General features: G+C 45.6%; 1 protein-coding gene across 1 annotated transcript in view; it reads right to left on the bottom strand.

The window, feature by feature from the left end:
• The window catches only part of LEF1 (lymphoid enhancer binding factor 1), a 69,609-nt gene that overhangs the window by 16,500 nt on the left and 29,276 nt on the right, over positions 1-23,833 (bottom strand). The window contains exons 4-9 of the mRNA XM_075039928.1: positions 12,006-12,138; positions 7,899-7,989; positions 5,568-5,651; positions 3,577-3,699; positions 2,681-2,843; positions 2-44 (exon numbers count right to left, since the gene is read on the bottom strand). Coding sequence (XP_074896029.1) covers positions 2-44; positions 2,681-2,843; positions 3,577-3,699; positions 5,568-5,651; positions 7,899-7,989; positions 12,006-12,138 — 637 coding nt within the window. The remainder of the gene's footprint in view (position 1; positions 45-2,680; positions 2,844-3,576; positions 3,700-5,567; positions 5,652-7,898; positions 7,990-12,005; positions 12,139-23,833) is intronic.

A 23,833-nucleotide genomic window follows, 5' to 3' on the forward strand; every position in this document is an offset into this window, starting at 1 on the left:
AGTTCATAATATTTCGCTTGTTCTTCACGGGAGAGAGCATGCCACTGCAAACAAAATAAACACAGCATTAGACTAAGAAATAACTCATGCCTAGGCAACAGATGACATGAGCAAGTGTTTTTGTGACTTTGATTCAGTCCTTCCCCACTGCAAAAATGAAATTCATTAGCAATTACAAACACCCGTGTTTATTAACCACCTTTCAGGCATTTGTCAGCTCTGCAAATGCCAAGTGCCTTGAGAAAGACAAAAATCATTTATGGAAACAGGGCTCACCAAATAATGTGCTCACGGAACCATGCCCTCCCAACACTACTTAAAAAACACAAAAAAAGCCCCCCCAAAACCAACAACAAAACCCCACCCTTTAGCTCCTGACAAAACAGAAAGGTTTTGTGCTGCTTTTAAAGGGCAGTGAGCTCCCCAGCACAGAAGGGTTTGCTGTCTTGGTTTTAAGCAGCAGCTACACACAGGTTTTCAATGCCAACGCAGAGGGCTTTCTGGGCACCAGCTGGCTCCTGTTCCAAGATCAACCTCTAAGTATTGAGCTTCAAGATACCTGCTTTCTGATTTCTTCTTGTTGTAATAGAAGAAAATGGCAACTGCAAAAAGTTTCCAAGATACAGAAACCACAGAACTGTAACCTTCCAAATTACATGAGTTGACCTCTGTAGCCAAGTAAGGATAAACTTCCTGCTTTTATTTTCTTTTAAAAAAAAACAAAAAAAATCCCTCACAACCTGCATATTTGAAAAGGCACCAGTTACATCAGTACCTAATCATTTTGTTTGTGTTGAAACACCTATCATCGACCTGAACCAAAAAGAGTAAAGGCCTTTTATTTAGAATCAGGTTCCACTGCTGCAGCATTAGACCTGTCTTCTTGTTTGACTTTTGACAACATGCATGGGGGGGCGAGGGAAGACAATATTAAAAAAAAAGACAGACACAAAATCATTAAGACACTCATGCAAGAATAACTTACAGAACTAAGATTTCAGATCAGATCATATTTGTATGATTTCATATGTCGTTTTGTTACACATCAGAAGATGTGAACTAAAGGGCTTGTCTGTCTTGACTTGGCAAGTTCGATGTGTTACTGAGAGCGCAGCAGTTCAGCCTATTTGCAGCTCTCAAACTCCACACGTGCCTTCCAAAACTGGAAGGTAGTGAACATTATGCCGTGGCATCAGAGAGCCCAGCATCACACAAAGCGTCAGCTCTTGAGAACACGGGTGGTTCCTGTTCTGGAGAGGCACAAGATACAGTAAATAGTGACTAGGGTGACTGAATGCAAAACATTTGATGATAATTAATCTCCAAGCAATTATACTGGATAACTCGTGCATTGGTTGTACCACAGTGAAAATGGAAGTTGAGGTACTTTCACAAAAAACAGTAACTTGAAAAGAGGAGTCCAAGCTGTGGAAAAAGCAGCCAGTGGAGCACTGAGGCTTGATTCATTACCAAAATGGAGATAAATAAGCCACTGCCCTCATTCAGGCAGAGAAAACAAGGCTGACATACTAAGCAACTAAGATCTATTACTAGGGAGTGAGAATGAAAACATGATCCTATAGACTTGCATGAAAGAATGGAAAAGGCAAGCACCAAGATGCCCTCTAAGAGGAGGTAACAAGAACATCAGAGAAAAGGCAGAAGGCTGCAGGAACTGGGACAAGCACCAATGAATTTCTGCTCAGTTGGAGGCAGAGGTAGGGAGGGGAGGAGAGAGAGGAAGTCTTCAGATTGTAACAGAGAGGTAGCAGTACGGTCTTGTACTGACTTCCCACTTAAAAACACAAGGTTTTCAGAGAGTTGCAGCGCCTGTCAATACTGACTTAGTCAGTGGTCAAGAAGAGAGGTTCACAGAGCAAGGAGATTTGAATAATCCCTACTCAAACTCAGATTGCTACAAAAGTCGTCCCTTTTCTCATTTCCGGGACAGTTGAGGTCAAAATGGGCATTTACTTCTGCTGCTTTCCCTTGGAAGAATACTGACAGTGAACATGAAGTTTGTAATTGTGGGTTGGCCTGCAAATTTTTTTTTGGAGCATGGAAAGAACAAAACATGCCTACAATGCCACAGAAGCAAATGGCTCTCAGCAAGGCTCTGGGATGTGTACTGGGATCATCAGTACTCAGCTGGTGAGTTTAGAGACATTCAAAACTTGATTGGACAAGTCCCTGAGCAACCTGATGTAACTGGACCTGCTTTGAGCAGGTGCTGGGCTCAATGACCTCCACAGGTCTCTTCCAACCTATGTGACTTTACAGTTGGACCATGTTACATTCACTTTTGAGTTCCATCTTCACTGGCATCCAGTGTTCATCTTTGAATGATCCCCTCCTGCTTTGACGGAGACCAGCCTAAGGGAGGACCCAGAAGGTGATTTGAATGCTCTTTCCATGTGTGAATGAGGGTATTTCACACCTGAAGTGCTGACACCATGACATGAGTGGAACAGACACCAATTTGATGATGTTGCTAAAGCTGAAAAAAGAAAATCAAGATACTGCTTTTATTTTTAGTTTCATGTTTTATCTTCTATAGCTAATTTGATAGTTGCACATTAGTTAGCACCTCAAGCAGAAAGTGAGCCATCACACCCAACTAAAGGGAAACACACACAAATTAGCAGCACACGTGAGTACACACACACTCTCCTGTACATACCCTTCTGCCAAGAATCTGGTTGATAGCTGCGCTTTCTTTCAGAGTACACTCTGCTACAACGTTCGCTCTCATTTCTTTCATGTACAACATGAAAGCATTCAGAGGTTTCTTAATATGAGGTCTTTTTGGCTCTTGTTCTTTTCTCTGTTCATGCTGAGGCTTCCTAAAACGTGGTGGGGGAAAGGGAAAGGAGGGGAAAAAGAGCATCCATTTACCTTCAGCCTAAAAAAAACCCAATGGAAAATTACCAACCTGTGGTTACAATAGCATTTAAGTAGTAAGAATGAGAATTTCAGCAGTCACGTCCCATCCACTTTTGTACCTTTTCAGAGAATTAACTTAATTGAATACTCAGGGAGGATGTCAGGTTGACATTCTCTAGCAAATAGAATTTGATCTGTGAATCCGCTCCAAATTCATCACTTGTGTCAATTCTCTTTTTGAAAGGCTATCCATAGTACCCTAGAAGACCACCACTACAGGCAGAAGGATAGCTCCTCATCCACTTCTTTCTTAGGCCTTTTGGCCTTCAAGTACTAAGGAATAAGGATGCTTTTTACTAGTAAATTTTGCAGTTAAGACCTTTTCCAGCAGAAGTTAATGAGTTCACACTCAAGCAACATTCACAAATAGACAGGTCCATGATTATGTATGAATCAAGATGACTGTTGCCGATAGCTAAAAAGTGCTGGACTGGAATGAAAAATGGCTTCATGTCTCATTACTCTTCCCAAACAGTAGCCCACATGTCCCGTTTTAGTTACAGGAGAAGAGTTAAAATTCGAAGAGGTCATGAAAGGCACTTCTTTTTTTTTTAACCTCCTTGACTCTTCTTCAGACAGAGTTAGTTCTCAAACATTTATAGATTAAGGGCTAGTGCAGAAAGGCAGACTCACACATGCATTAGCTCACTGTCGTTGTGTGGATGTTCTTGTTTTACTTGAGGTGTTACAATAGCTGGGTGAGGGATTCCAGTTGTGTGAGGGCCTGGAGGACCAGGAATCATGTGATGCGAAAACCTAAAAGAGAAAACAAAGGGAAGTCTGTAACACTACTGAAGACAGGCATCAAACATGTATGACAGCAGCAGGATGCCCCAAGAATGCAAACACTACGAAGCTTGCAATGGAAGACAATTCTTTGAAAGTGCATGAAAAATATTTGGCTAAGATTTGTGCATTGTAGCCCATTTATTCAAGAAAAACGAACAAACAAATCAGTCAACATTTTGGTTGTAAAGAAGTTATTTTACTACCTTTCAGGCAAACAGTTTTAGCAATGCACACAAGAAACATTTAATGGTTGTACTGTTGCACTGACTAGCAATAAAAATACACATTTCTTAACCAAAAACTGTATTTCCACACCAAGATATAAACATTCTTAAAATATCCACCACCAGCCAATGCAAAGGAGGGAACTGCCATGCAGAAACAAAATAAAAGAAGAGTCTTTTCAGGGAGTCCTTTATGGCTCTCTAAGGAATTTCTTACTTTTCAAGGTACTTAAGCTAGAAGATTTTAACATAACTTCACTTTAACTCACTGTTCTTCCCTCAAATGCTTAAAATACAAATAAATTTAAAAAAAACCCCTAACCTGCATCCTGGAAGAAAGGTGGGGGCGGGGGGGAGAGAAAGACTTTTGTCCTAAATAAACCTTCCTTTCATTTGTACAAGAAGGAAAATGGAAAAGAAAACCAAAGTACCACTAACTCAATCATCCTACCCTAACAACTCAGGTCATCCTCAAGGATCACTGAGACGGATCTTGAATGTGCTGAGCATTGCAAGTTCAAGTGCAGCAGAAAACCCTGCACGCTTTATTTTGAACTGGTGGACAGTACCATTAACATAAAAAGCAAGCTCATGCTCCAAAAGTTTGCTAAATGAGTGCTGGTTAAGGAATCACATCCAACCTCTCCTTTCTCCATTCCCTACTCCCCTTGTCTTTTTCCTTCATGCCATCAAAATAAAGCAAACACAAAGCCCTGTAACCAGATCAGGTCATTTTATTATAGAGAAAGAATGGGTTTTCTTCCCAATCACCCTGACAGGCACATGCTTATCAATCCCCTGTAAAGACGTGAAGGGACAGTGATAATCCAAAGGAGCCCACACAAATAGAGGCAAGAGGACCCACCACTTAACAAGTGACCTGTCTTAAATCCCCGTGCAAGAGGATGTGTCTTCTACAGGTCACAAAAAATCCCCAGGAATAGTATATTGCAACCTTGTGTACACCAAGCACAGGATGCAGAAGCTGTCTTTAGAGTGCAAAAGCAGAGGAGAGGAGGTCTGGAGTGTGTCATGGCCAAGTCTCAATTAGCATTGCTTGCTAGCACTTAGACATAAAGACACAGTGCCTGATTCACACACCAGTACAAATACACTGTGCTGGCATCCCTTGCCATTAGTGGCTTTGGGCTATGAAATACCTACTTGCGAGCAAGTTTCCACACAGAATGATACCTACATGATTCAAGACTAATTACCAACAACTTTGAAATTAGAAGTAGAGAACGCAGACTAGAGTGACAATCCACCTGGTTGCATACTTGCATGAGCAAAACCCAAGGATGCACACTGTATGTTGCATCTAGAAATGAACTAACGACTCATTTCAGATGAAACAACTCAATTAGTTGTTGACAATTCACTGGCACTCCTAATTGCAATACTTCAGAGACTGCCAAGAAAATGCTGAATGAGACCAGTGTGGGATCCAGGCAAACTGTACATACACAAATATGTTAAATAAAAATGTACGCATAAAGTTTTAGCTGACTGAAAAGCAAGCAAAGGCAGACCAAGATGCAAGCAGAAGAGCAACTTGCCCTCTAATGCCAGCAGTTACTCCCCAGTCAGTCATTCACCTCCTACACCTACCTGGACATGGAAGGGTCGACTGAGAGTGAGGATGGATAGGGCTGCCTGAATCCACTCGAGATGGGATATACAGGCTGACCTTGCCTGAGGTCACAGAAGAAAGGAACCCATCAATCATATGATATGGTATTCAATAGTTACTCTAGAGTTAAAAGCACTTGATGGGAACTCAGTACTAGTCACAAATAAATACTAATAGGTAAAACTTTCAAGAGTTCTGCTGTATTCAAAGCTAACAAATACTTGAATGCTTTCGACTTTCTCCCTTGCTATTGAAAGATTCCCAATCTAGGTTTCCACTGGGGAGGAATGCAAAACAAATAGCCTTCCTTCCCCAAAGCACACATGCACGCGCACACACACACACACGCATGCATGCACACTCCTCTATCTCTGTCCCTCTCTCACCTAGTTTTAAAAGCACTGGAATCAGATTTGGTTAACTAGCTCTTAGAAAAGAGGCAATTTATTCCAAATAGTTCTACTGTAGGTCAGCACAAGAACACCAGACTGAATTATCAAGCTAGAAAACCTTTTGAACAGTTTTATTAAGTCTTTAAAATCTTAGGAGACTCGCTCCATTTGCATCTTCTATAGTGACGTACAAGTGGCCAGCTTTTCTAAGAAAGTATAAGTTTATTTGATAAAAAAAAGCCCACAGCAACACAAGTCCATCTTAACTACTTAAAGTTCAAACTTTGCAATCCAGTAAGAGAAGCTTGTGTGAAATTCTTTCCTCCTTTATACTCCCACATATACAGAATATTTTGTCACCAGCCTGTCATTTGGACTCTCTAGTTTTTATCATCATGACTACATTTTGGTTACTTTCAGTTTTCAACAGTTCAGGTGGCAACTACAATTAACACCCTGAAGTAGCATGCTATGGTATTGCAAACAAATACCAGTTCAGCTCAAATACCTGAACCAGCCCAGAAGGACTACCACACGCATCAATCCTACTCAAACACTTACTTATTGACTGGCAAATCAGCTTTCAGAGGGGAAAAAAAGGGATATTGGCCTTTTAAGGTTCAGGATACAGGTTTCACACTTGGGAGTATGTTACTGGAAATGAGCAGTGCTCAAAAGGAAGGGGGGAAAAAAAAAAGGTGGAGGAAGTTTCGGCAGCACTACGGCACGGAAGGCAGCTGGAAGCCATATAGCATAAGGGACAGCTGGGTATGTCCTGCTGTCGGTGAGTGCCGCTGAACACATCCCCAAGCCTTACAAGATCGGATCTTGTCTCTCCTCTTCTTTCTCTTTTCCCTCCTCCCTCCCCCCAGCCTTTGAATTGAGAAACCGTTCAGAAGTGATTGACCACATCTGCAAAATGGATGCCAGGAACTGCCTGGTGGTGGTGGAGGTAGGGAGTCATCCAAGCAGCAACAAATTGGGGGGTGGGCGGGAAATAATTAAAAAAATAGAGAGTCAGACACTTCCATATTTTAGTTTGGTATCTGACAACAATTTGTTCCAAAAAGGCATGTGGCACTTCCTCAAAGATTTGCCAGCAATACAGCATTTTACCGTCTTCTGCTCTCTAATTAATCTGCCTGTTGTAATCTGGATCATGTTCCCTTTCCACAGACACATTAAAAAAAAAAAAAATCTGCATCGCTGTTTCCGTGGGCACAGACTAGTCAAGATCCAGATTCTAAAGCACTGAAACTGTTGCTGAGTTTCCTTATTCCCTGCTCTGACAGAACTGAGGGCAAGTACCTATCTACCCCCAAGCAGACATGAAGCATCCTGCCAAATCGATTACTCTGAAAATACCACGTGTTTCCTCCAAAAGGAAAATGACACCCTGAGTGGCAGAGAGATATCCTGAGAGTGCTAGTATTAGCAAGAGCACCAAAATGTCCCAGTGACAGAGGCTTCTCTCCATACAGAAACTGTAAAAAGCAGCAGACTACAAAAGTTTGTTCTCCATTTGGGTGCAGTTTCAAGATTTCCCCACACATACACTTCAAAGTTCCTTCTTACCTCCCCTCCCCTCAGTAATTGCAATTCTGTTTATTAAAAATTTACATTTAATTCCTTGAGAGCTGTTTTCTGTTATCTTTCCAAATGCCAAGAGCCACAAATCTGAGCCATAAGAAATATATAGGCTTCAAAGTGAAATCTACACACTTCAATTTCTGTACGTTTTCAAAAACCAGATTCAGTTCATTTCAAAGATCGACATTTTTTGATCTTTTCAACTAAAATAACGTATTAATTTCTTACTGCAGTGACATTCTTATTTTGTAAATGCTGTGATTGACTCAACAACAGCGAATGGTATGAACATGCACCTTTGTCTGAAAAGAAGCTAAAAGATCTTACCAGCCAAGAGGTGGTGTTATCTGTCCAACCCCCCCTGGAGACAAGGGATAGAAGGTAGGGAGATCAGGAGCTGGAGGATGCCTGGACATGCCTGTTAAAGAGCACAGAAGAATGAATGACTTTCCCCTCAAAACACTACACATGAGCTACAGTTCACAGCTAAGACGGCCAACGCTATGATGGAATTAGTGCTCTGGATAAGAAACAACCACCTTCTTGGTTAGTGTTAAAAGCAAAAGGCACCCATGCCACCTTTAAAATAATAAATAACTTGCACAGGATATTGCAATTCAAAGGGAAATACTGGAAAAACCAAAGTGGACGGAGGAAATAAATGTATGGGTAAGGACCTGCACAAGTTTAGATCTCCTGTATAGCGCATTAGGCAATACTGTCCTCTCAATGGTTTCACCAAACCCAGCTGGATCCTGAGGACCTCTCCTAACACAGCATGAAACAAGAGGAAAATAAAGCGTTGTCAAAGAGGCAGCACAGCAGAGCTATTAGATTAGGTAAATTGCTACTTGTACATTTTCGCGGGTTCCCTTATGGATTCACAGATTTTGGAAACTTGCTACCACAGAGGATCAGTGGTTAATTAAGAATCATTTTCAGGCCTGTAATGGTCACACTTGATATGATTCATTTGGCTTCCAATTGTCACTCCAGCTCCAACTAAGCTCTTCATCAAGTTGACTCCTGTGGGCTCCAAGGTCAATCTGTTTTGCATTGGTAGTATTTCATGGAAAAATAAGAGTCCCATCAGAAATGATCCATCAGCTCACATTCCCCAGAACACCGAGTCCTACAACTGCAAGAATCACCTCAAGATTAAAGCTAATCCTCGTCCCAAAAGGGTCTGTGGTCTCCATTCTTCACCTAAACCTTGTGCCCCCAGGAGACATGGAATTATGGTTGCAGAGGCCACAAAGACATCGGTTTATTTAAATGTGTTTGGGGAAGAGGGGGCTGAAGCAGAAGGAATTGTTAAGTCTACTTCACATGTTAAATCAGCTGCTTTAAAAGGGTATTAAATATTTATGTGGTGACACTCCAAAGGTCCAAGACTGACTGTGTGCTACCTTGAGACTTGGTTTATAGATTGATGCTACTGATTTATTCCCCCCCACACACACTTTGTATTTAAATCTTCTGAATTTAATTACCAGATTTGAAGAATATCTTTCAGGACTGTGTACAGGAAAGGATGGAAAACAATACTGGTGGTGTCACTGTCTCAAAAAAGCTAAATTCTCAGACTTGGGACCACAACCTGAGTGAGGATCAAATTTCTGGACAGTTGTCTTTTCAAAGGTGTAAAACAGCTGGTGGCTGACAGGAAAAGGAACACTTTATATATGCCTGGGTTTTTATGTGAGAGGGAATGCTCCTTCAGAGCAGTTTAAAAAAAAAACAAAGGTGAAAAACAAGCCCAGTGTCTCATCTCTCATCTCTGGTAATGGTTGATGCTCCTGGGACAGACAATATGACCCTGTCCCTGCCAGACTAAGTTCTGGGCAAGGAGCTGGGCTGTTCCTTCCCCAAAATCCGCATTTCTGACCCACAGAGACGACGCTACTCTCTCTGCACTAACGCACCGTGGTTATCGCTAGTCCAAAACTTCTGGCCCCTTACAGGGGGCTGCCAGCTACCTGACACCCAGCAGGAACATGTGCAGCTACCATACAGCCAGTGCTCTCCAAAGCAAGTTCTTGCTCATGAGAGGGTTAAGGAAAAAATAATAAAATAAAATAAATAAAATAAAATAAAATGGAAGAAAGAAGCGACCACCTTTATAGCAAGGCAGTGGCTCTGTGTCCATCCCAAGTGCCTGGGGTGCAAGAGGCAGCGCTGCAGGCAAGCTGCTGTGGACCTCCTCCTTAGGGGATTTTGGTGGGAGGAGGACACCCTTGCATCAGGGCTGGGGCGCCAAGGCAGTGCCTTGTTCCAGACCCACAGTGGGAGGCAAGGACAGAAACAATGGTCGGAAGCGTTTGGCAGAGGACCTGAGGGGAAAAAAAACTTCTCTCTTTGCAGTGACTGCATGGGCCACTTCACTGGGGCTGCTCCCACATGCCCGTGGCGCTGAAACGGGGAGTATGGAAAGACCACACACATCAAGGAGACAGTCACAGCCAAAACCAGAAGTCTCCAGCCTGCGTTATCCGTCCCCATCTTCACCAGACTGAGCAAAGGGATCGAGAGCCTGTTCAGGAATACCGGAGGGGCATGAGCTCTGCGCCAGACACCCCGGGCCACCCCCCAGCAGAGCCCCTCGCCAGGCTTGTGCTCGGGGACGTGACCAGTGGGATGCACCAGGGCTGGACAGGGTAGAGGGCGAGAATAGGCAGAAGGGAGGATGGGCAGCAGAAACAACAAACCAGAAGTTGTTCAGTTTGGGTCTGCAGGACAGGAGTACAAAAATAAACCAGCGATAAAGGCAAAGAATTGGGGCGCAGGAGGGCAAACCCATCATGCAGTAAGTGAAAACCTCTTGAGCTCATGAACTGCAGCGGTGAGGTGTGCCTCAGCCACAGCAGCCAGCTCGGGCAAGAGGTGGAAATCCTGTTCTCTAATACACGGCACCCCTGGGACTGCAAGGAACAAGCGTGAATATCCTTCTCCTGGGCACTGATGCAAAGGAGGAAGACAAATGAGGACAGAAGGTCTCCATTTGCTTCTTCCAACTCTGAAAAAGATATTATACAAGTATTTACAGGCCAGGCTTTCCAGGCAGAGTGCTTTTTGTATTCCCCCTCCCTAAAAAGAAACCCCAACCAACTAACCAACAAACAGCAAAAAACACACAGAGCCACAAGGCCATGGTATTTTCTGGATGTAGCCCATGTTATTATCGGCGTAGCAAGACCAAAATAAAAACTAGGCATTCAGAGAAAGTCAGAATTAAAAAAAGTCTCTCTCCCTGAACAATGGTGGCTAGACACCTCTCCAAATAAATGGGACAACCGTGCATGCGGATGTGTGCCCAGGTAAAGCAGAGCTCCACAATCTTGTCCACATGGCAGGACACGTGAGTGCAGAAAGAGGCAGGGAGAGGCACCCTCCAGGACCAGTCCTGGCACCAACAGACTTCACGCCCACGCACAGACGTCCCGACTACAGTGAACGCCTTTGTAAACCCCCTGCTCCCTCTCCGTTCCTCCTCACCACCAGCTCTCCCACGCAGGCTTCTCCTCCTCAGGCACTTATCCAAACCCTGGCTCAGACCCATGCCAGCCAGGGTCAGTCCTGCCCTTGCACCTCCCCAACAACCATCACGTCCCCGCCCCAGCTCCTGCATCCCAATGCAAGCAAGCACACCCTCCCCAGGAAACCCCAGCGTTTGCCAGGGTGCTGGGCAGGAGCTCTCGGCAGGCTGGCCCAGCACCTCAGAGGTTGTCGGCACTTCCCCGGGGCCCCACAGACTGACACAGAGCGGGGCTGGTCTGATGCTCCCAGATGAGGATCTGGGGGACTTTTTTTGTTCGTTTTAAGGAGTCCTAGGGGCACAGAGAAAACTGACACCCATGACTCAGGCATCTAAAATGATGCTTTCTGCAGAAGGCAGCGGGCACAAGAAGGTTAAAAAACGTCACGTTTGCAAAGCTTAACTTGTGCAAGCTCAAAACTGTATTTTATGGGCTATGCTTCAGTTATGCCAACTGACGTATGGAAGAATTCGGACAGCCAGAATACAAGGACATAAAATACAATCTTGAGTAAAAGGGAAAAAGAAAAGGTTTCAATAACAGCACTACTGAAGTACTCTTCCCCTGTTTTCGGGAAGGTGAGGGATGATTCCCATTTCTGCATCTGCATGCTGCAAGCCTCGGGCACCACAGGGGATGGTGAGGACTGGCTGCTGCTTATTGAGATTTTAAAAGATTTTGACAAGTAAAGCAAGCCCAAATTATCATATTAGAAAGAGCATGAAGATTTAAACAGCCAAGTTAAATATCAGCATCACAGCAGAATTACCATCTCTGAAAGCGGGCACACACTCCTGGAACCCTCCCTCTAAAATATTACAAATAAAGCTCTATCAGCAGCACAGGGGGCACCGGGACCGCTCTGCATCCCCACTGCGCTGGGCTGGGCTGGGCTCACCTTGTTTGGAGCTGACGTCAGAGGGGATGTGAGACGGGTGCGACCCTGGGGAAAAGTGCTCATCGCTGTAGGTGATAAGAGGGGTGAGGGGGTGAACCGCATGAGAAGGCTGTACCACTGGCACCTTGTTCGACTGCAAGAGAAGAAAAAAAAATTACATTAAATAGTGTTAGCAAGGTGGGGCTTCTGCACTTAAAAAAAAAAGACGCTTCCAAAATGCAATTTTCACATATTTGTATTACTGAAGGGGGGAGAACGGATGGACAGACACAACATTGGGGCTGGTGGATGGCAACCAGGTTTGCTGCCAGAATTGGCATCCTTGAACCACTGGCGCCCAAGGACGGATGTGGGCATTGAGGAAATGCAAGGAAATGGGTGGAGGCTGGGAGCAGGCGGAAAGGCATTTGGGAGACAGACACGGAGACGGCCAGGAGACGGTGGCTGGAGAGCTGCAGGGCAGGAGGAGCACCACACCAGGCAGGCAGGCATCGTGCACCAAGGGCTGTGACCGAAGGATGGCAGAGCCAGCAGCAGTGCTGAAGAAACCCTTTGGTTACGGGATCAGCATTAAAAATAAAAAGGTTTAAAAAAGGCGGGTTTGCCACATCTCGAGCCTTAAAAGCAACACAGGCTTCATCGACTTCACTCCTTGTCTCCATTGCTCTCCTGCACGGCCACGGCATGATGCAGTGGGGCCAAGTCCCTGCCATTGCCAGAGAGTACAGTGGGTTTTTTCCCTTGCAATTTTACAAACTCTGGTTGAAATCTCTTGGTCTGTGTAGCAGGTAACTGAAAAATCACCCTTAAAATCCTAATTTCATATATAAGCCGTTGGCAGTGGCCTCTCAGAGGGCTCAGTTAGGTAGAAGACCCACTGACCACCCGGGGACAGCTGGGAGGCCTCTCACCACATCATGCCAAGGAGAAACCAAAGTGCTACAAACACCCAAGAGGGTCCCAAAATGGGTGCCATAAGGCGATGTCCATGCCAGCCAAGACACTAGCTTCCCACCAGCCCTTCCCACAGAGGCGTAGGGGAGGGGGCACTCGGCATGACAGAGGGATGCTGCCCAAAATCACGCTCTTGGATCAAGGCTGCAAGACAACAGGACGCATCCATCCTGACAAAATTAAAGTATTAACGAAATTGCCGTATTAATGCTGCTTGAAACACAAGCTACTCTTCCCATGGCAGGACAAGCCGTAGCGATGATGCCAGCATGTCACAGGCGCTCCTCATTTGTACCCCGCCATTCTACCACGTCCCTTAGCAAAAATAATTACAGCACAAACAGATTTTTAATAATATAATAATTAAAAAAAAAAGGCAAAAAAAAGCTGTCCTTCAGACAGGAACGGTGATAAAACTCAGCAATGACAGCTTGTGAAATGTAAGGAATTAAGAAAAAAAAGCAATAATTTAAGAACCCAATGAAATTAATTTTCTTTGAGTTCACTATTGAAATTCCAGCACAAACAGATGTTAGGACGATACTCCAAGTACAAATCCATGATTTCTCTGGACTTCTGGAAGCAGAAGCGTTATTAAATGGACAACTCAATTTATTGTTAAGGCCGGCAGCAGTAGAGGAACGGGAGCAAATGGGAACCAGTGCAGCAGTTGCTGCTTGCCTTGTTTCCAGAGCACCACCTTAAGGAACTTGCATTAGCAGGCAGTATCTTCTTAATGTCTGACCTATCCCTCCAGTCATATAGCTCAGAATCTGGTGCCATGAATTTTTGCTAAATTATGCTATCCTTGCTCTCCTCTTAATTTTACGGTTTTCAACACAGATTTGCTTTCCTGTGGGAAAGAGATAAGAACCTGAGGATTTTAATTTAAGCTTCGGCCTTGTCTTATATTTTGCAAGATGGAGAGAGAAAGCAGCGCTAGTAGGTGTTTTAAAGCCAACAAGCATTAGGTCCATTTTTGTGACCAAATAATAAAAGCAATATGAATTCTCAATAATATCTATGAGTTGAGTTGTAAAGTGGATAGCTGAGGCTGCTATTCATCTTCCCTGTCTGTATAAATTCAATAAAAAACAGATGCCAACAAATTTCAGACAATTTAGAAATCAGGCCTCAGCCTTTAGCTACGAGACTTGCAGGCCAGCCCACCATTCAGCAATTACTTTATCAACAATAAACTATATATTATGAATAAAGATCAAGCAATAGATGTATTTAGGTCACACGTACGCAGCTGCTAATCAGCCTTAATTTCTCAAAATTTAGTAATTAACATTTTGTATTATACTGGATGTAATTGCCATGCACATCCCTGGTATCAGGGTTACTTGCTTTCAGAAATCACCCGTTTGCACTTTGAACAAGCCAATCCCCGTACCCCCTCGCTCTCCAGCATCCTGCAGATTTTATTTTATTTTCTAATTCTCAGCACCTTATCCCCTAAGCCCACGGCAGCGGCTTTCAATGGGCGAAGGAACCGTGAGAAGTCAGGAGAAAAGCAAACCGCTTGTCAGCGGGCTTAAAATTAACATATAAACAGGTCGTATCTCCATTAAGAGCATTTGGGGGTCTGCAGAGCCAGAAACTGAAAAAAAATAAAAATAGTAACAATAAATAATAACAATAATAACAAGCTCTCCAGCCTGCCTGCCCCACACTGCTTTGGGAGGACCTAAGGAGCTCTGGCAGCTCAATCCTGCTGGGCACCCAGGCCTGCCATGGGACAGGGCCTCGGTGGGCATGGGCTGAGCCTCCCTGTCCACCATGGTCCTACCAAGATGACCACAGTGATTGACACTGGGGGGGGAGAAAACACAGGGCGACACGCGTGAAACGAAACCAGGATGAGAAAGGCCTGACGGCGTATTTTCCGAAAGCCCCATGGACAAAATCGGTTCTGCTGCGGCACCTGCCCTACAAGTCAACCCAGATGGTTTTTCTGGGTCCTCCTCCCAGAGAGGGTTCAGGGCAGGAGGACAAGATCTTGTATGCAGACCTGGATGCCCCTCTCACCACCGTCTCAACTCTCCTGCCCCCGGGTCAGGAGGAGATTGGCCCCAGGCGCCCCGGCCGGTCCCCACGGATGCTGACCTGCACCCTTCGCCCTGGGGATATCTGGACTGGGGACGCCGCCGAAGCCCCTTCCACCGCCTACTGCTCGCAGTGGGCATTACTGCCCCAAAGGGTTTTCAGGGCTGCGCGATACGGCCAAAACCCTACCTCACGCTGAGGCACCAGACAGCGCTGATCACACTCCTCCTACTGCAGCCCCCTGTCTTTGCTCATAGGCTTCCTCCTCCTCCCACAAACATGCCATCGCTACTACATTCGTCTCCCCAAATCCTCTGAAGACGGTGCATACAGCTGCAGAAACGCTTGAGCAACTGACAGAGACCTGAACCCAGGGACTGCAGACCTGGGTCAACGTGATCTCCATGCAAGGGGAACTCAGTCCCCCACGCTTCGCTAACCAAGCCAGCAGCTGCCAACAAGCCAGCAACCACCACGGCTCTCCCCGGCACACTGGTGACGTTTACATCTCATATAGGCACAGTTCGCAGAGCACCTTTTCTCCTCAACTCAACCCTGAAATCTTCTCCTGCAAAACCCCATCAGGCCACACACCTTCAGTGAGACAATTACAGAACGACCCATTGTCCCACATGAGGTTAGAAATTATACTTCATCCACCCACCAAAATGTAGCATTTTGGTGCAAGTTGGTACCTAAGCAGCTTCTAGAAATGCAGTAAAGCAGACGAGGATCCAATTCTCATTTCCAAGAGAATCTGAAGACACTGGACGTTTGTTGAAACAGTTCCTAACACAGCTCCGACACGGCATATGTGGTCTACTACTACACCACGTCAGTTTAGTCCCCTTCATTAAACTCTGGGCCTAAGCTTCTTCACACAATCTGGAAAGTTAAGGAAATTGAACGTATAGCCTGGCTCAAGATCTGCAATTTGGCAAAAATAAATAACTAAAAATGAGGACCTGTGGTTTACAAACCTGAAGACCTTCCGTTACGCCTTAGGGCACCTTCTCACATGTGTGCCACAGCCTGTTACAAACATTAAAGGTTAACGGCAGAGGCATCACCCACGCCTGTTGGCCTGGGGACACCCAGCTGTGCCCCACGGGACCCAGCTCAAAGGGACACTCTCTCCTGAGTGACTAAACCTTGGTGGCCTCCTTCTCGGAGGCCGCTGGCCCACCAGGGCTCCAGTCCCGCATCCTTTGGGAACTGGCCTTGCACTCAAGGGACCTCTCCCCGGGGAACTTTTGCTGCTTGGACATTTGCTCATCAGCTTGGCCTTCACAGTTGGTATCTCTTATTTCTCTCGAGCACATGCTCAGGCTGAGGTGAGGCAGTGCAGGCGGGGGACAGTCCCCTGAAGGGACACCAACAGGGCAAACAGTCAGGGCTGGGAGAATATATGTGTACTGGAAACAGCAGGAGCTAAATTATTTGGCCAGTTACTGCTAGGACGAAGCTGCTACTCAGTTTTATGACTGACCTGAAAAAACCCCAACAAAATCCCTAATAAAGTGTTGGTAGGTAAAGGGTAAGAGCTCGCAGGGAAGAGGACCCTGACCCAGCAGTAGGCATTACCCCAGCAGGAGCTTCGCTGTACACCAGACACCGGTTTAAAAGTGTTGCTGTGTTAAAGTAATGCAGGAACAACCGCCCAAGTCAGTACAGGGGCAAACGTTTCCCTTGCAAACAGCACTCACGGTCTGGCTTGAACCATACTCAGGCATTTTGGGCAGGGCAAGGATGGGGGGAAGAAATCCCCCCGGTGTGGCATTGGCACAGCTGCTGCCACACAGCTGGGTAGCCCCTGTAAGTGCTCTGCATTGGCAATGTCGTACCTGGATTCACAGTTACTTGCTTCTTTAAACATGTACCTGTCGTCTCATCCAAGGAGTACACTTTGAGACAGTTTAAATTAACCTCTGGTGAGTTGATGGTGAAATGCTACATCTTGGATTCAGTCTGAATCCAGGAAGTTTTTCCTCATTTTTTAAATGCTTCTGAAAAAAAGCAAGACTACCAGAAAAAAACAAAACCCAAGCCCTCCCCAAACAGCTAGCTAATGCTTCAGCAAAGGCCTGCACCTGTAAGGTATCTTGTATGCAACAAGTGTGCAAAAACTATAAAAAGCCTGAGACAGCCGCAGCAAAAATGCCTGTAGGTCAGCGTCAGGCGAGGCGGGTGGCTGGGAGCTCCCGCTGGAGCTGGAGGGACCATTTGTTCCAGCTGCTGCACAGAGAAAGATATTAAATTAACAATCCTTCAAAGGACGTGCATCTAGAAAGGAGGTCACAGACGGGCAGGGAGGTTCGCAGGGAACCGCAAGCAAGTGAGCCCATGCATATAAGACCCAAGCATCCCTGGGTCAACACCCGAGAGGTGCTGGGTTGGTTTTTGTTTTGTTTTTCCTCTTTTCTTTAAACACAAAGCTGCTTCTAAAAAGCCAAAAAGGGCCCCAGCCTGTCTACTTTTCCTCTCCTGTCAACAAGTTGTGTGTTGGGTACAGGCACTAGCAGATGGTCTTCTCAATTCAGACTAAAATAAGCTAATTAAAAAACAACCAAAACTTAAGGATGGAAAAATGCATGCATTCCCTTTTGTTCCTGAAAGAGAGGGTCATTTCAAAAAAACATGGCTTCAAGCTTTTGATAGCAAATGTTAAATTCAGAGGGAAAACACAACAACAGATAGCTCCCCCCCAAAAAACAACCCCAAACCCTTCCACTATTGCTATAGCAGTACCTCAAAATAAAAGGACCAATGACTTCTTGGAGGATTTGAGGATACCTTGACCTGAAGAGACAAGAAAAATCCATCCCTTTTTTAGCCTATTTAACTTCTAGTTTCTAAAGCCCTGAAATCATCCTTAGGCAGAAGGTTTTAACAAACCCAGAACACAGCAGTTTCAGTTGTCCTCTCAAAATAGCAATAGCATTTTAATGACTAAACTAACTCTGCATTTATGCCTTTGCTGACCAGCTGTTGCAATAAAAATGCAAGACCAAGAAGAATGTAGTTTTGGAGCAATGTCAAAACCAGACCCACGTCTGGGTTCATCATGGACAAGCTTTAGCACAAGGGGACCAGAGGTGGAAGAAGAGGAGGTAACAGTAAGGTGTTTTGGCCAGGACTAGTTACCAATAGATGAAACAAGCTCATCAACAGCAACAATAACTGCAACTACAATTTGCCACCTCCTTGGGAGCTATCATACAATCCCTTTCGATAGACAACTTTGCAGAGATGTAGCAAGCTCGATATATAGAGAGCCTAAGTTACTCCCCCCCATCCCCAAACCGTTTATTTAGAGCAAATAGTTTTATGTCCAAAGCCAACCTCCTTCTAGGCTTTTGACAGCAGAGATCATTTTATGCTTAATTTTCAAAACCTTCTCCAATCCTTAGCCAGTACACTTGGGAAAATGACATACCAGGTACGGGGGTGGTGGATTTGTAACCTTACTTTTAGCATCACCTGAAGCTAAAAGGAGCAGGGATGGGAAAGCATGCCCACAGGAACACCCCGCTCACAGGAAACAGGGGCTTAGGAATATTGTGATTTATGAAAGCCAAATAAAAAAGGCGCAGTCTTTTTACCCTGCTTTGCAACTCGGAAATGGGAGGCCATTTATCTCACTGACCTTTCATGCTCACAAACAGCAGGGGTGACACCTCAGGGACTGGCCAGGGTAAGGAAGCAAAGCGAAACGCTGTATCCACTCTCATGCAAAGCTTTAGGACTTTGCAACTGCTAACACTTATTCAGAACAAAACTAGAATCAAAATGGCACGTTTCAGGGGGTAAACTGATGGCTTGGTAGAAAAAAGTCCTCCTGGTCCCCCTTTTCCTCACGTACTGTACTTCAGCGCTTCACCACATAATTAAGTTGTATTTAGTGCTGGGAGCCAGGGAAGGGGAGAACAAAAAAGTTAATTTAAGTCAGTCATTGAAAGCTTCCCCCCCTGTCCCCAGGACACGTTGCATCAGGCGACTGCAGAGCCACAGCATCCCAGGAGACCCCCGGGAGATGGAGAGAAGAAGCTGCCAACGCATCAGCAGGCGAAGGAGGCACCCATGATCCTTGCTAGAGTTTCCCATGCTTATTCGGGAGCAGGAGAAGTTTGTGCCCCTTTTCCAGCTGCCCAGACCACCTTCCTTTTTGGGAAGCCCAGCAGCAAGTGGCTGTGGCTGCAATGCATGGAAAAGGCAGCTTCACAGCTGACAGTATTGTGCCATGGTCCGCAGGCACAAAGATCAGCACCCAAAGCAAAGGGGGTGTCGTGGCTGGAAATGCAGGCAGCGTACGAGGATAGGCAAGAGGAGTTGGAGCAAACTGCTCTGCCTGAAGCCGGAAGGGTCGGTGCACAATAAAAACTTCAGTACAACAGCCAGGGGACCACTGCAAAGAAAAGAGTAAATGCGATTTGATAAAGCCTGGGATAAGCATCTATCTAGACGGATTACAATCAGTAACCAGATTCAGGTTAATTGCAATGTTAGTGAGAAACCACTGCACTAATGGCTTGTCTACATTCTTGTCTTTTTCCAACTTCTCCCTCCCCACCCACCCCCCCCCCCCGCTTCGATCTTGGAAATTAATATAGCACAACTGTGATGTTTTTTTTGCTGAAAAGTTGTAATAAACATTTGAGTTCCCTCAAGACAGCTTTAAAAACATGGGTGTTGAATCTCTGACAGAAACATGCTTTATTTCAAGTGTTCATTAAGCACTGCCATTAAGTAAGTGATTAAAGCACACCCAGTATTAAAATAGCTTGATTAGAAATCCCCTGCTATCTCCATTTTCTTCTCTCCCGTGACTTCTTAATTTGTTTGTTCTTGCCTGCTCAGGAAGGCTGTCAGGAGACCTGGAGTGCTGGTGAACCACACGGGGAGCCAGGCAGGTCTTGCAAGGCTCCGATCAGGGAAGGACAAGCCCATTTCTATTTACATACCGCAAGTTCACGTATACACAGATTATACTTAAGTTTTGCACATCCCATTAGTTTTAGAAATATGTACTAACAACTGATAGGGCATTAAATAGCCAGCAAAGCCACATGCTCACAGGAAAAGCTTTCCCTGTTAAAATATTTTGCAGTGTTTTATTTAATTCTCCAAACTCAGCAGCGGGTCGTCTCTGACAGCAATTAATTGCTGGTAAACACTCTCCAATTTGCCAGCCAATGCTCATTTTAAGCTCTGGTTCCTGCATGATGATCCTTTTAACATTGCCCATCCTGAACAGTTCATCTTTTCCCTGACATGCACCAAGAAGCCTGCACCTAACAAGCAGCAACCTGCAGCATCAAATCACACACTCATCCCCAGGGGTCACTAAGCTCTCCCAAAACCTGGTAAATGGGATGACTGGCACTGGAAATACTCAGGATGGAGACAGGCCCCATGGGCCACAGCTCCCCAGCCTTTACCCTGCACAGCATCCCTGCTTCTGCCTACTGCATCCTTCTCACATACAAGCTGGTCCTGTCAGCTGAAAAGGCATTTTCCTCCCTGTCATTTCCTGACCTGCCCACAGCCCTTTCTGTTCTTTACTGGCCAAGGGGAACACAGGCACAGTAATGTTTTAACAAGTCCAGGCTTGAGCCTCTGAGTCGCACGGGTCTGGCTTATTAATTGCTTTGACGATACGGATCGTTGTCCCAAACCAGCAGACGAACTGGTGTCCACAGCCTGGCGGCTTGCCAGGGCAGGATCAGCAGGGGTGTTATGTGCCATGGAGCCCTATGGGTTTCGGGTGGGGGGAAGGATGCTGGACCTCATCCTGGTGTCACCTCTTGTGCTGTCTTCATCTCTTCACTGGGGACAAAGCTGCTCTGGTTTCTGTCACCAGAGCCGTCTACTGAGTTAAGACAAAGACACAAGCTTATTTTACTTGCCTCAAGGTTATCAGGATCCTTGCCCACAACAACTTCGGCATCTTTTCCAGGCTACTCGGACCCGCGAGCTAAAATGCCTCTCCTGGGCAAAGAGATGTGCTTCAGTCCAATAATTCAAACTGGGGACTCCTCAGCACCCTCAAGCACTCACTTAAATCAAGCATGAAAACCGCTCAGGCAAGTGAAACGTCATCTACTACAGAAGCATACAAGTTTTGTGTGAAAGCGGGCAGTCCGACGGCAGCCTCTGAAGCCTGGCGTTCCTGTTCTGGCAGACAACGTGCGTCACAGGATGGGACAACTTTTCCTCATCGGCCTCCTCACATCCCACAGGATACAGACCCAGGCTCCTGGGGGAAACCAAGAAAAATACCCGTCCTGCACCCTGGTGACAGGAAGATGCCTTTCTGCATTGCACACACGTTGGATCAAAAGTGCTTGAAATAGGACCTCTCTTAAATGTATTTACATTAAGTCTATGCTACAGCCTACTCAACACCACATGCCATAACAAAGACCATCAGAGGTCCAGAAGACTGAAAAATGGGTCAACTTCTCTTTGAGCAGCAATTTTTAAGATGCACTGAATAGAAATGTTCTTAAGAAAATGCAAGAGCATGACATGCATCAGGAAGACATCTTAGCTCTGTCTCATAGAAGGTAAGAACAAGGGCTCAGATGCCTGTGCAAGCACCTGACGTACCTTCACGTGTCCAAAAATCTCTGTTCACCATGCCTAAATTTGCAACTTAAAGTTTGACCATGCAGCAACTGCTTACTTCTAGCAAAATGGAGATCAAACCGTGCTGGCCACGCTACCCAACGTGACTAACATTTTTGGAAATGCTCCTGCCTTGTCTGCCTTCTAAAAAATAGGGTGGGGGTGAATAGAAATGGATGCGAAGATGGAGGAGTGATGAATTTGACAACATCAATGACTCCTCTGCTGGCCCTTGCTCCTGGCAAGCCCCATTCCCCACCATCCCATTGCTGCCAAAAGGCTCTCGCAGGGAAACCACCGCCAAGGCCAACCCCCCCCAGCCCCAAAGTGGCAGGAAGGGCTGCCCATGCTTTGCTGGGAGGCAAAGAGACCCCACCACTGGGATTTTAACCACTTCAGGGGGATTTCACAGCAGCAATGGAGCAGACCCGTGCCCAGCTTGAAGCCCAATGCCAACAGCCGGGGCTCCATGTGTGGCATTAAGGGTGATGGGGGCAGGCAGGGGCGGGTGGGATTGATGCAGAGGTGACGGCGCATGACGGGGTACGAAGGAAGTACCAGAGGGGCCACTTTCTCCAAATTCTAGGCTCCCAGGCGCCACTGACCCTGCGTACGCACTGGAAAAAGTTTTCAAGTAACTTCCCTGAGTCCAGCTAAACCGTATTAACAGATTTATCCAATAACATGCAAATTCAGGTTTTAATGAAAAGTCTTAAGTCCCAGCTCTAAGTGATTTGGACTTTTCTGCTAATGGCATCTGCTAATGACCAAAGATTTAATGCATCAAGTCTTAGCATACATCAGTGCAAACAATATAATCATTTAGTGGAGGTAAAAAGTCATCTCATTAGACATCCATCATTGGATGTGGGCAAGATGGTCCAAAGGCTTAAAATAAAATATTCATTTTTAAACTAAAAAAAAACCCAAACCCCTAAAAACGTACAAATGATTAGGCCAAAAGTAGCAGTCTGCTAAAGCTTCACTAGGATTGAAAATGCAAACTGCAACGTTTATCTGGAGGTAAAACGCATTTGCAAGTACTTAATTTCTGCAGCACTGTTCCGCAGAAGGCAAAACCAATTTTAACAGGAATTAAAGCAATAGGGCCCTCCAGAAACAGGATGTCTCTTAGACAGGTTATTTGAACCACCAGTAGAAGGTCACAACAGGAATTATTTCTCTACAACATTGTGTAAGATAATTTCAGTACAAACAAAAGTGTTGAAAAGCTACTAACTTAATTTTATAGATCAGTCCCACGAGGGTTCGTCATGTCAATGAGACACAAAAACATGCCCTAAAATAACATTTATGTGTAGCTAAAAATATAAAAATCACAGCACACAGCTAAGGATGAGCAAAGAATGACTTGAATAAGGCACGGGCTCAATGGAGCTGGGCTAGAAACACTTTTTTTGGCCCAAACCATCAATGCCGACTATTCCATTTGGGCTCTTGGCGTAAACAGGACCAATAAACCTACCACAAAACACTGCTGGATGCTGAGCTACCGACGCATAATCTAAATGCCCAGTATTTTTAGTCCTGTTTGCCAAACGGCATCTCAGAAGATACAAAAAAGGGACCAAGGCCTCCCAGCCATGGGCTGCCAGTGGGAAATGACTCAGGTCAGGGGAGTACTGTAATTATAATGGGCCCATCCAAGCTGCCAGCCTGTTTGCAGGAGAAGCGGAAAAAGGAAGGGAAAAGGGGTACCCAGAAAAGATGGAGCACCCTACCTTCATGCCTGCTGTCTCCCAGGGCAGCTTAGGACAGATTTTTTTTTCCTCCCCTCCCCAAAAAGCAGACACAGCAACCTCATGGCAAGCCTTGCCTCCAGCTCCAGAGAGGAGCCAACAAAAGAGCCCTGGAGGGATGCTCCTATGTCAGCTTTGGGGCTAGATCAGCCTCCCAGAGTTGCCCATCCTTGCCAGAACACACCCTCATGACCCAGGGAGTCCTCAGGACCCAAAATGCATCTTCCCCACCATTGCTGGCATTGGGTCTCCTCTGGCTTTGCTCTAGTCCCGTTCACCGCCCATCCTTGCTTCTGTCCCACCACCCTGCGCTCACCCCGAGGAAGCTGCCTGGACCCCCCCGGCTCTGCTTGGCTCATTTTACTGCACAGCACCCTCAGGCTCCCCCAAAACGGGCATTTCCTTCAGTTTTCAGGCCTTGCCCATGCAGGCGCA

This window comes from Buteo buteo, chromosome 1, assembly GCF_964188355.1.
Source record: "Buteo buteo chromosome 1, bButBut1.hap1.1, whole genome shotgun sequence".
Taxonomy (NCBI): domain Eukaryota; kingdom Metazoa; phylum Chordata; class Aves; order Accipitriformes; family Accipitridae; genus Buteo; species Buteo buteo.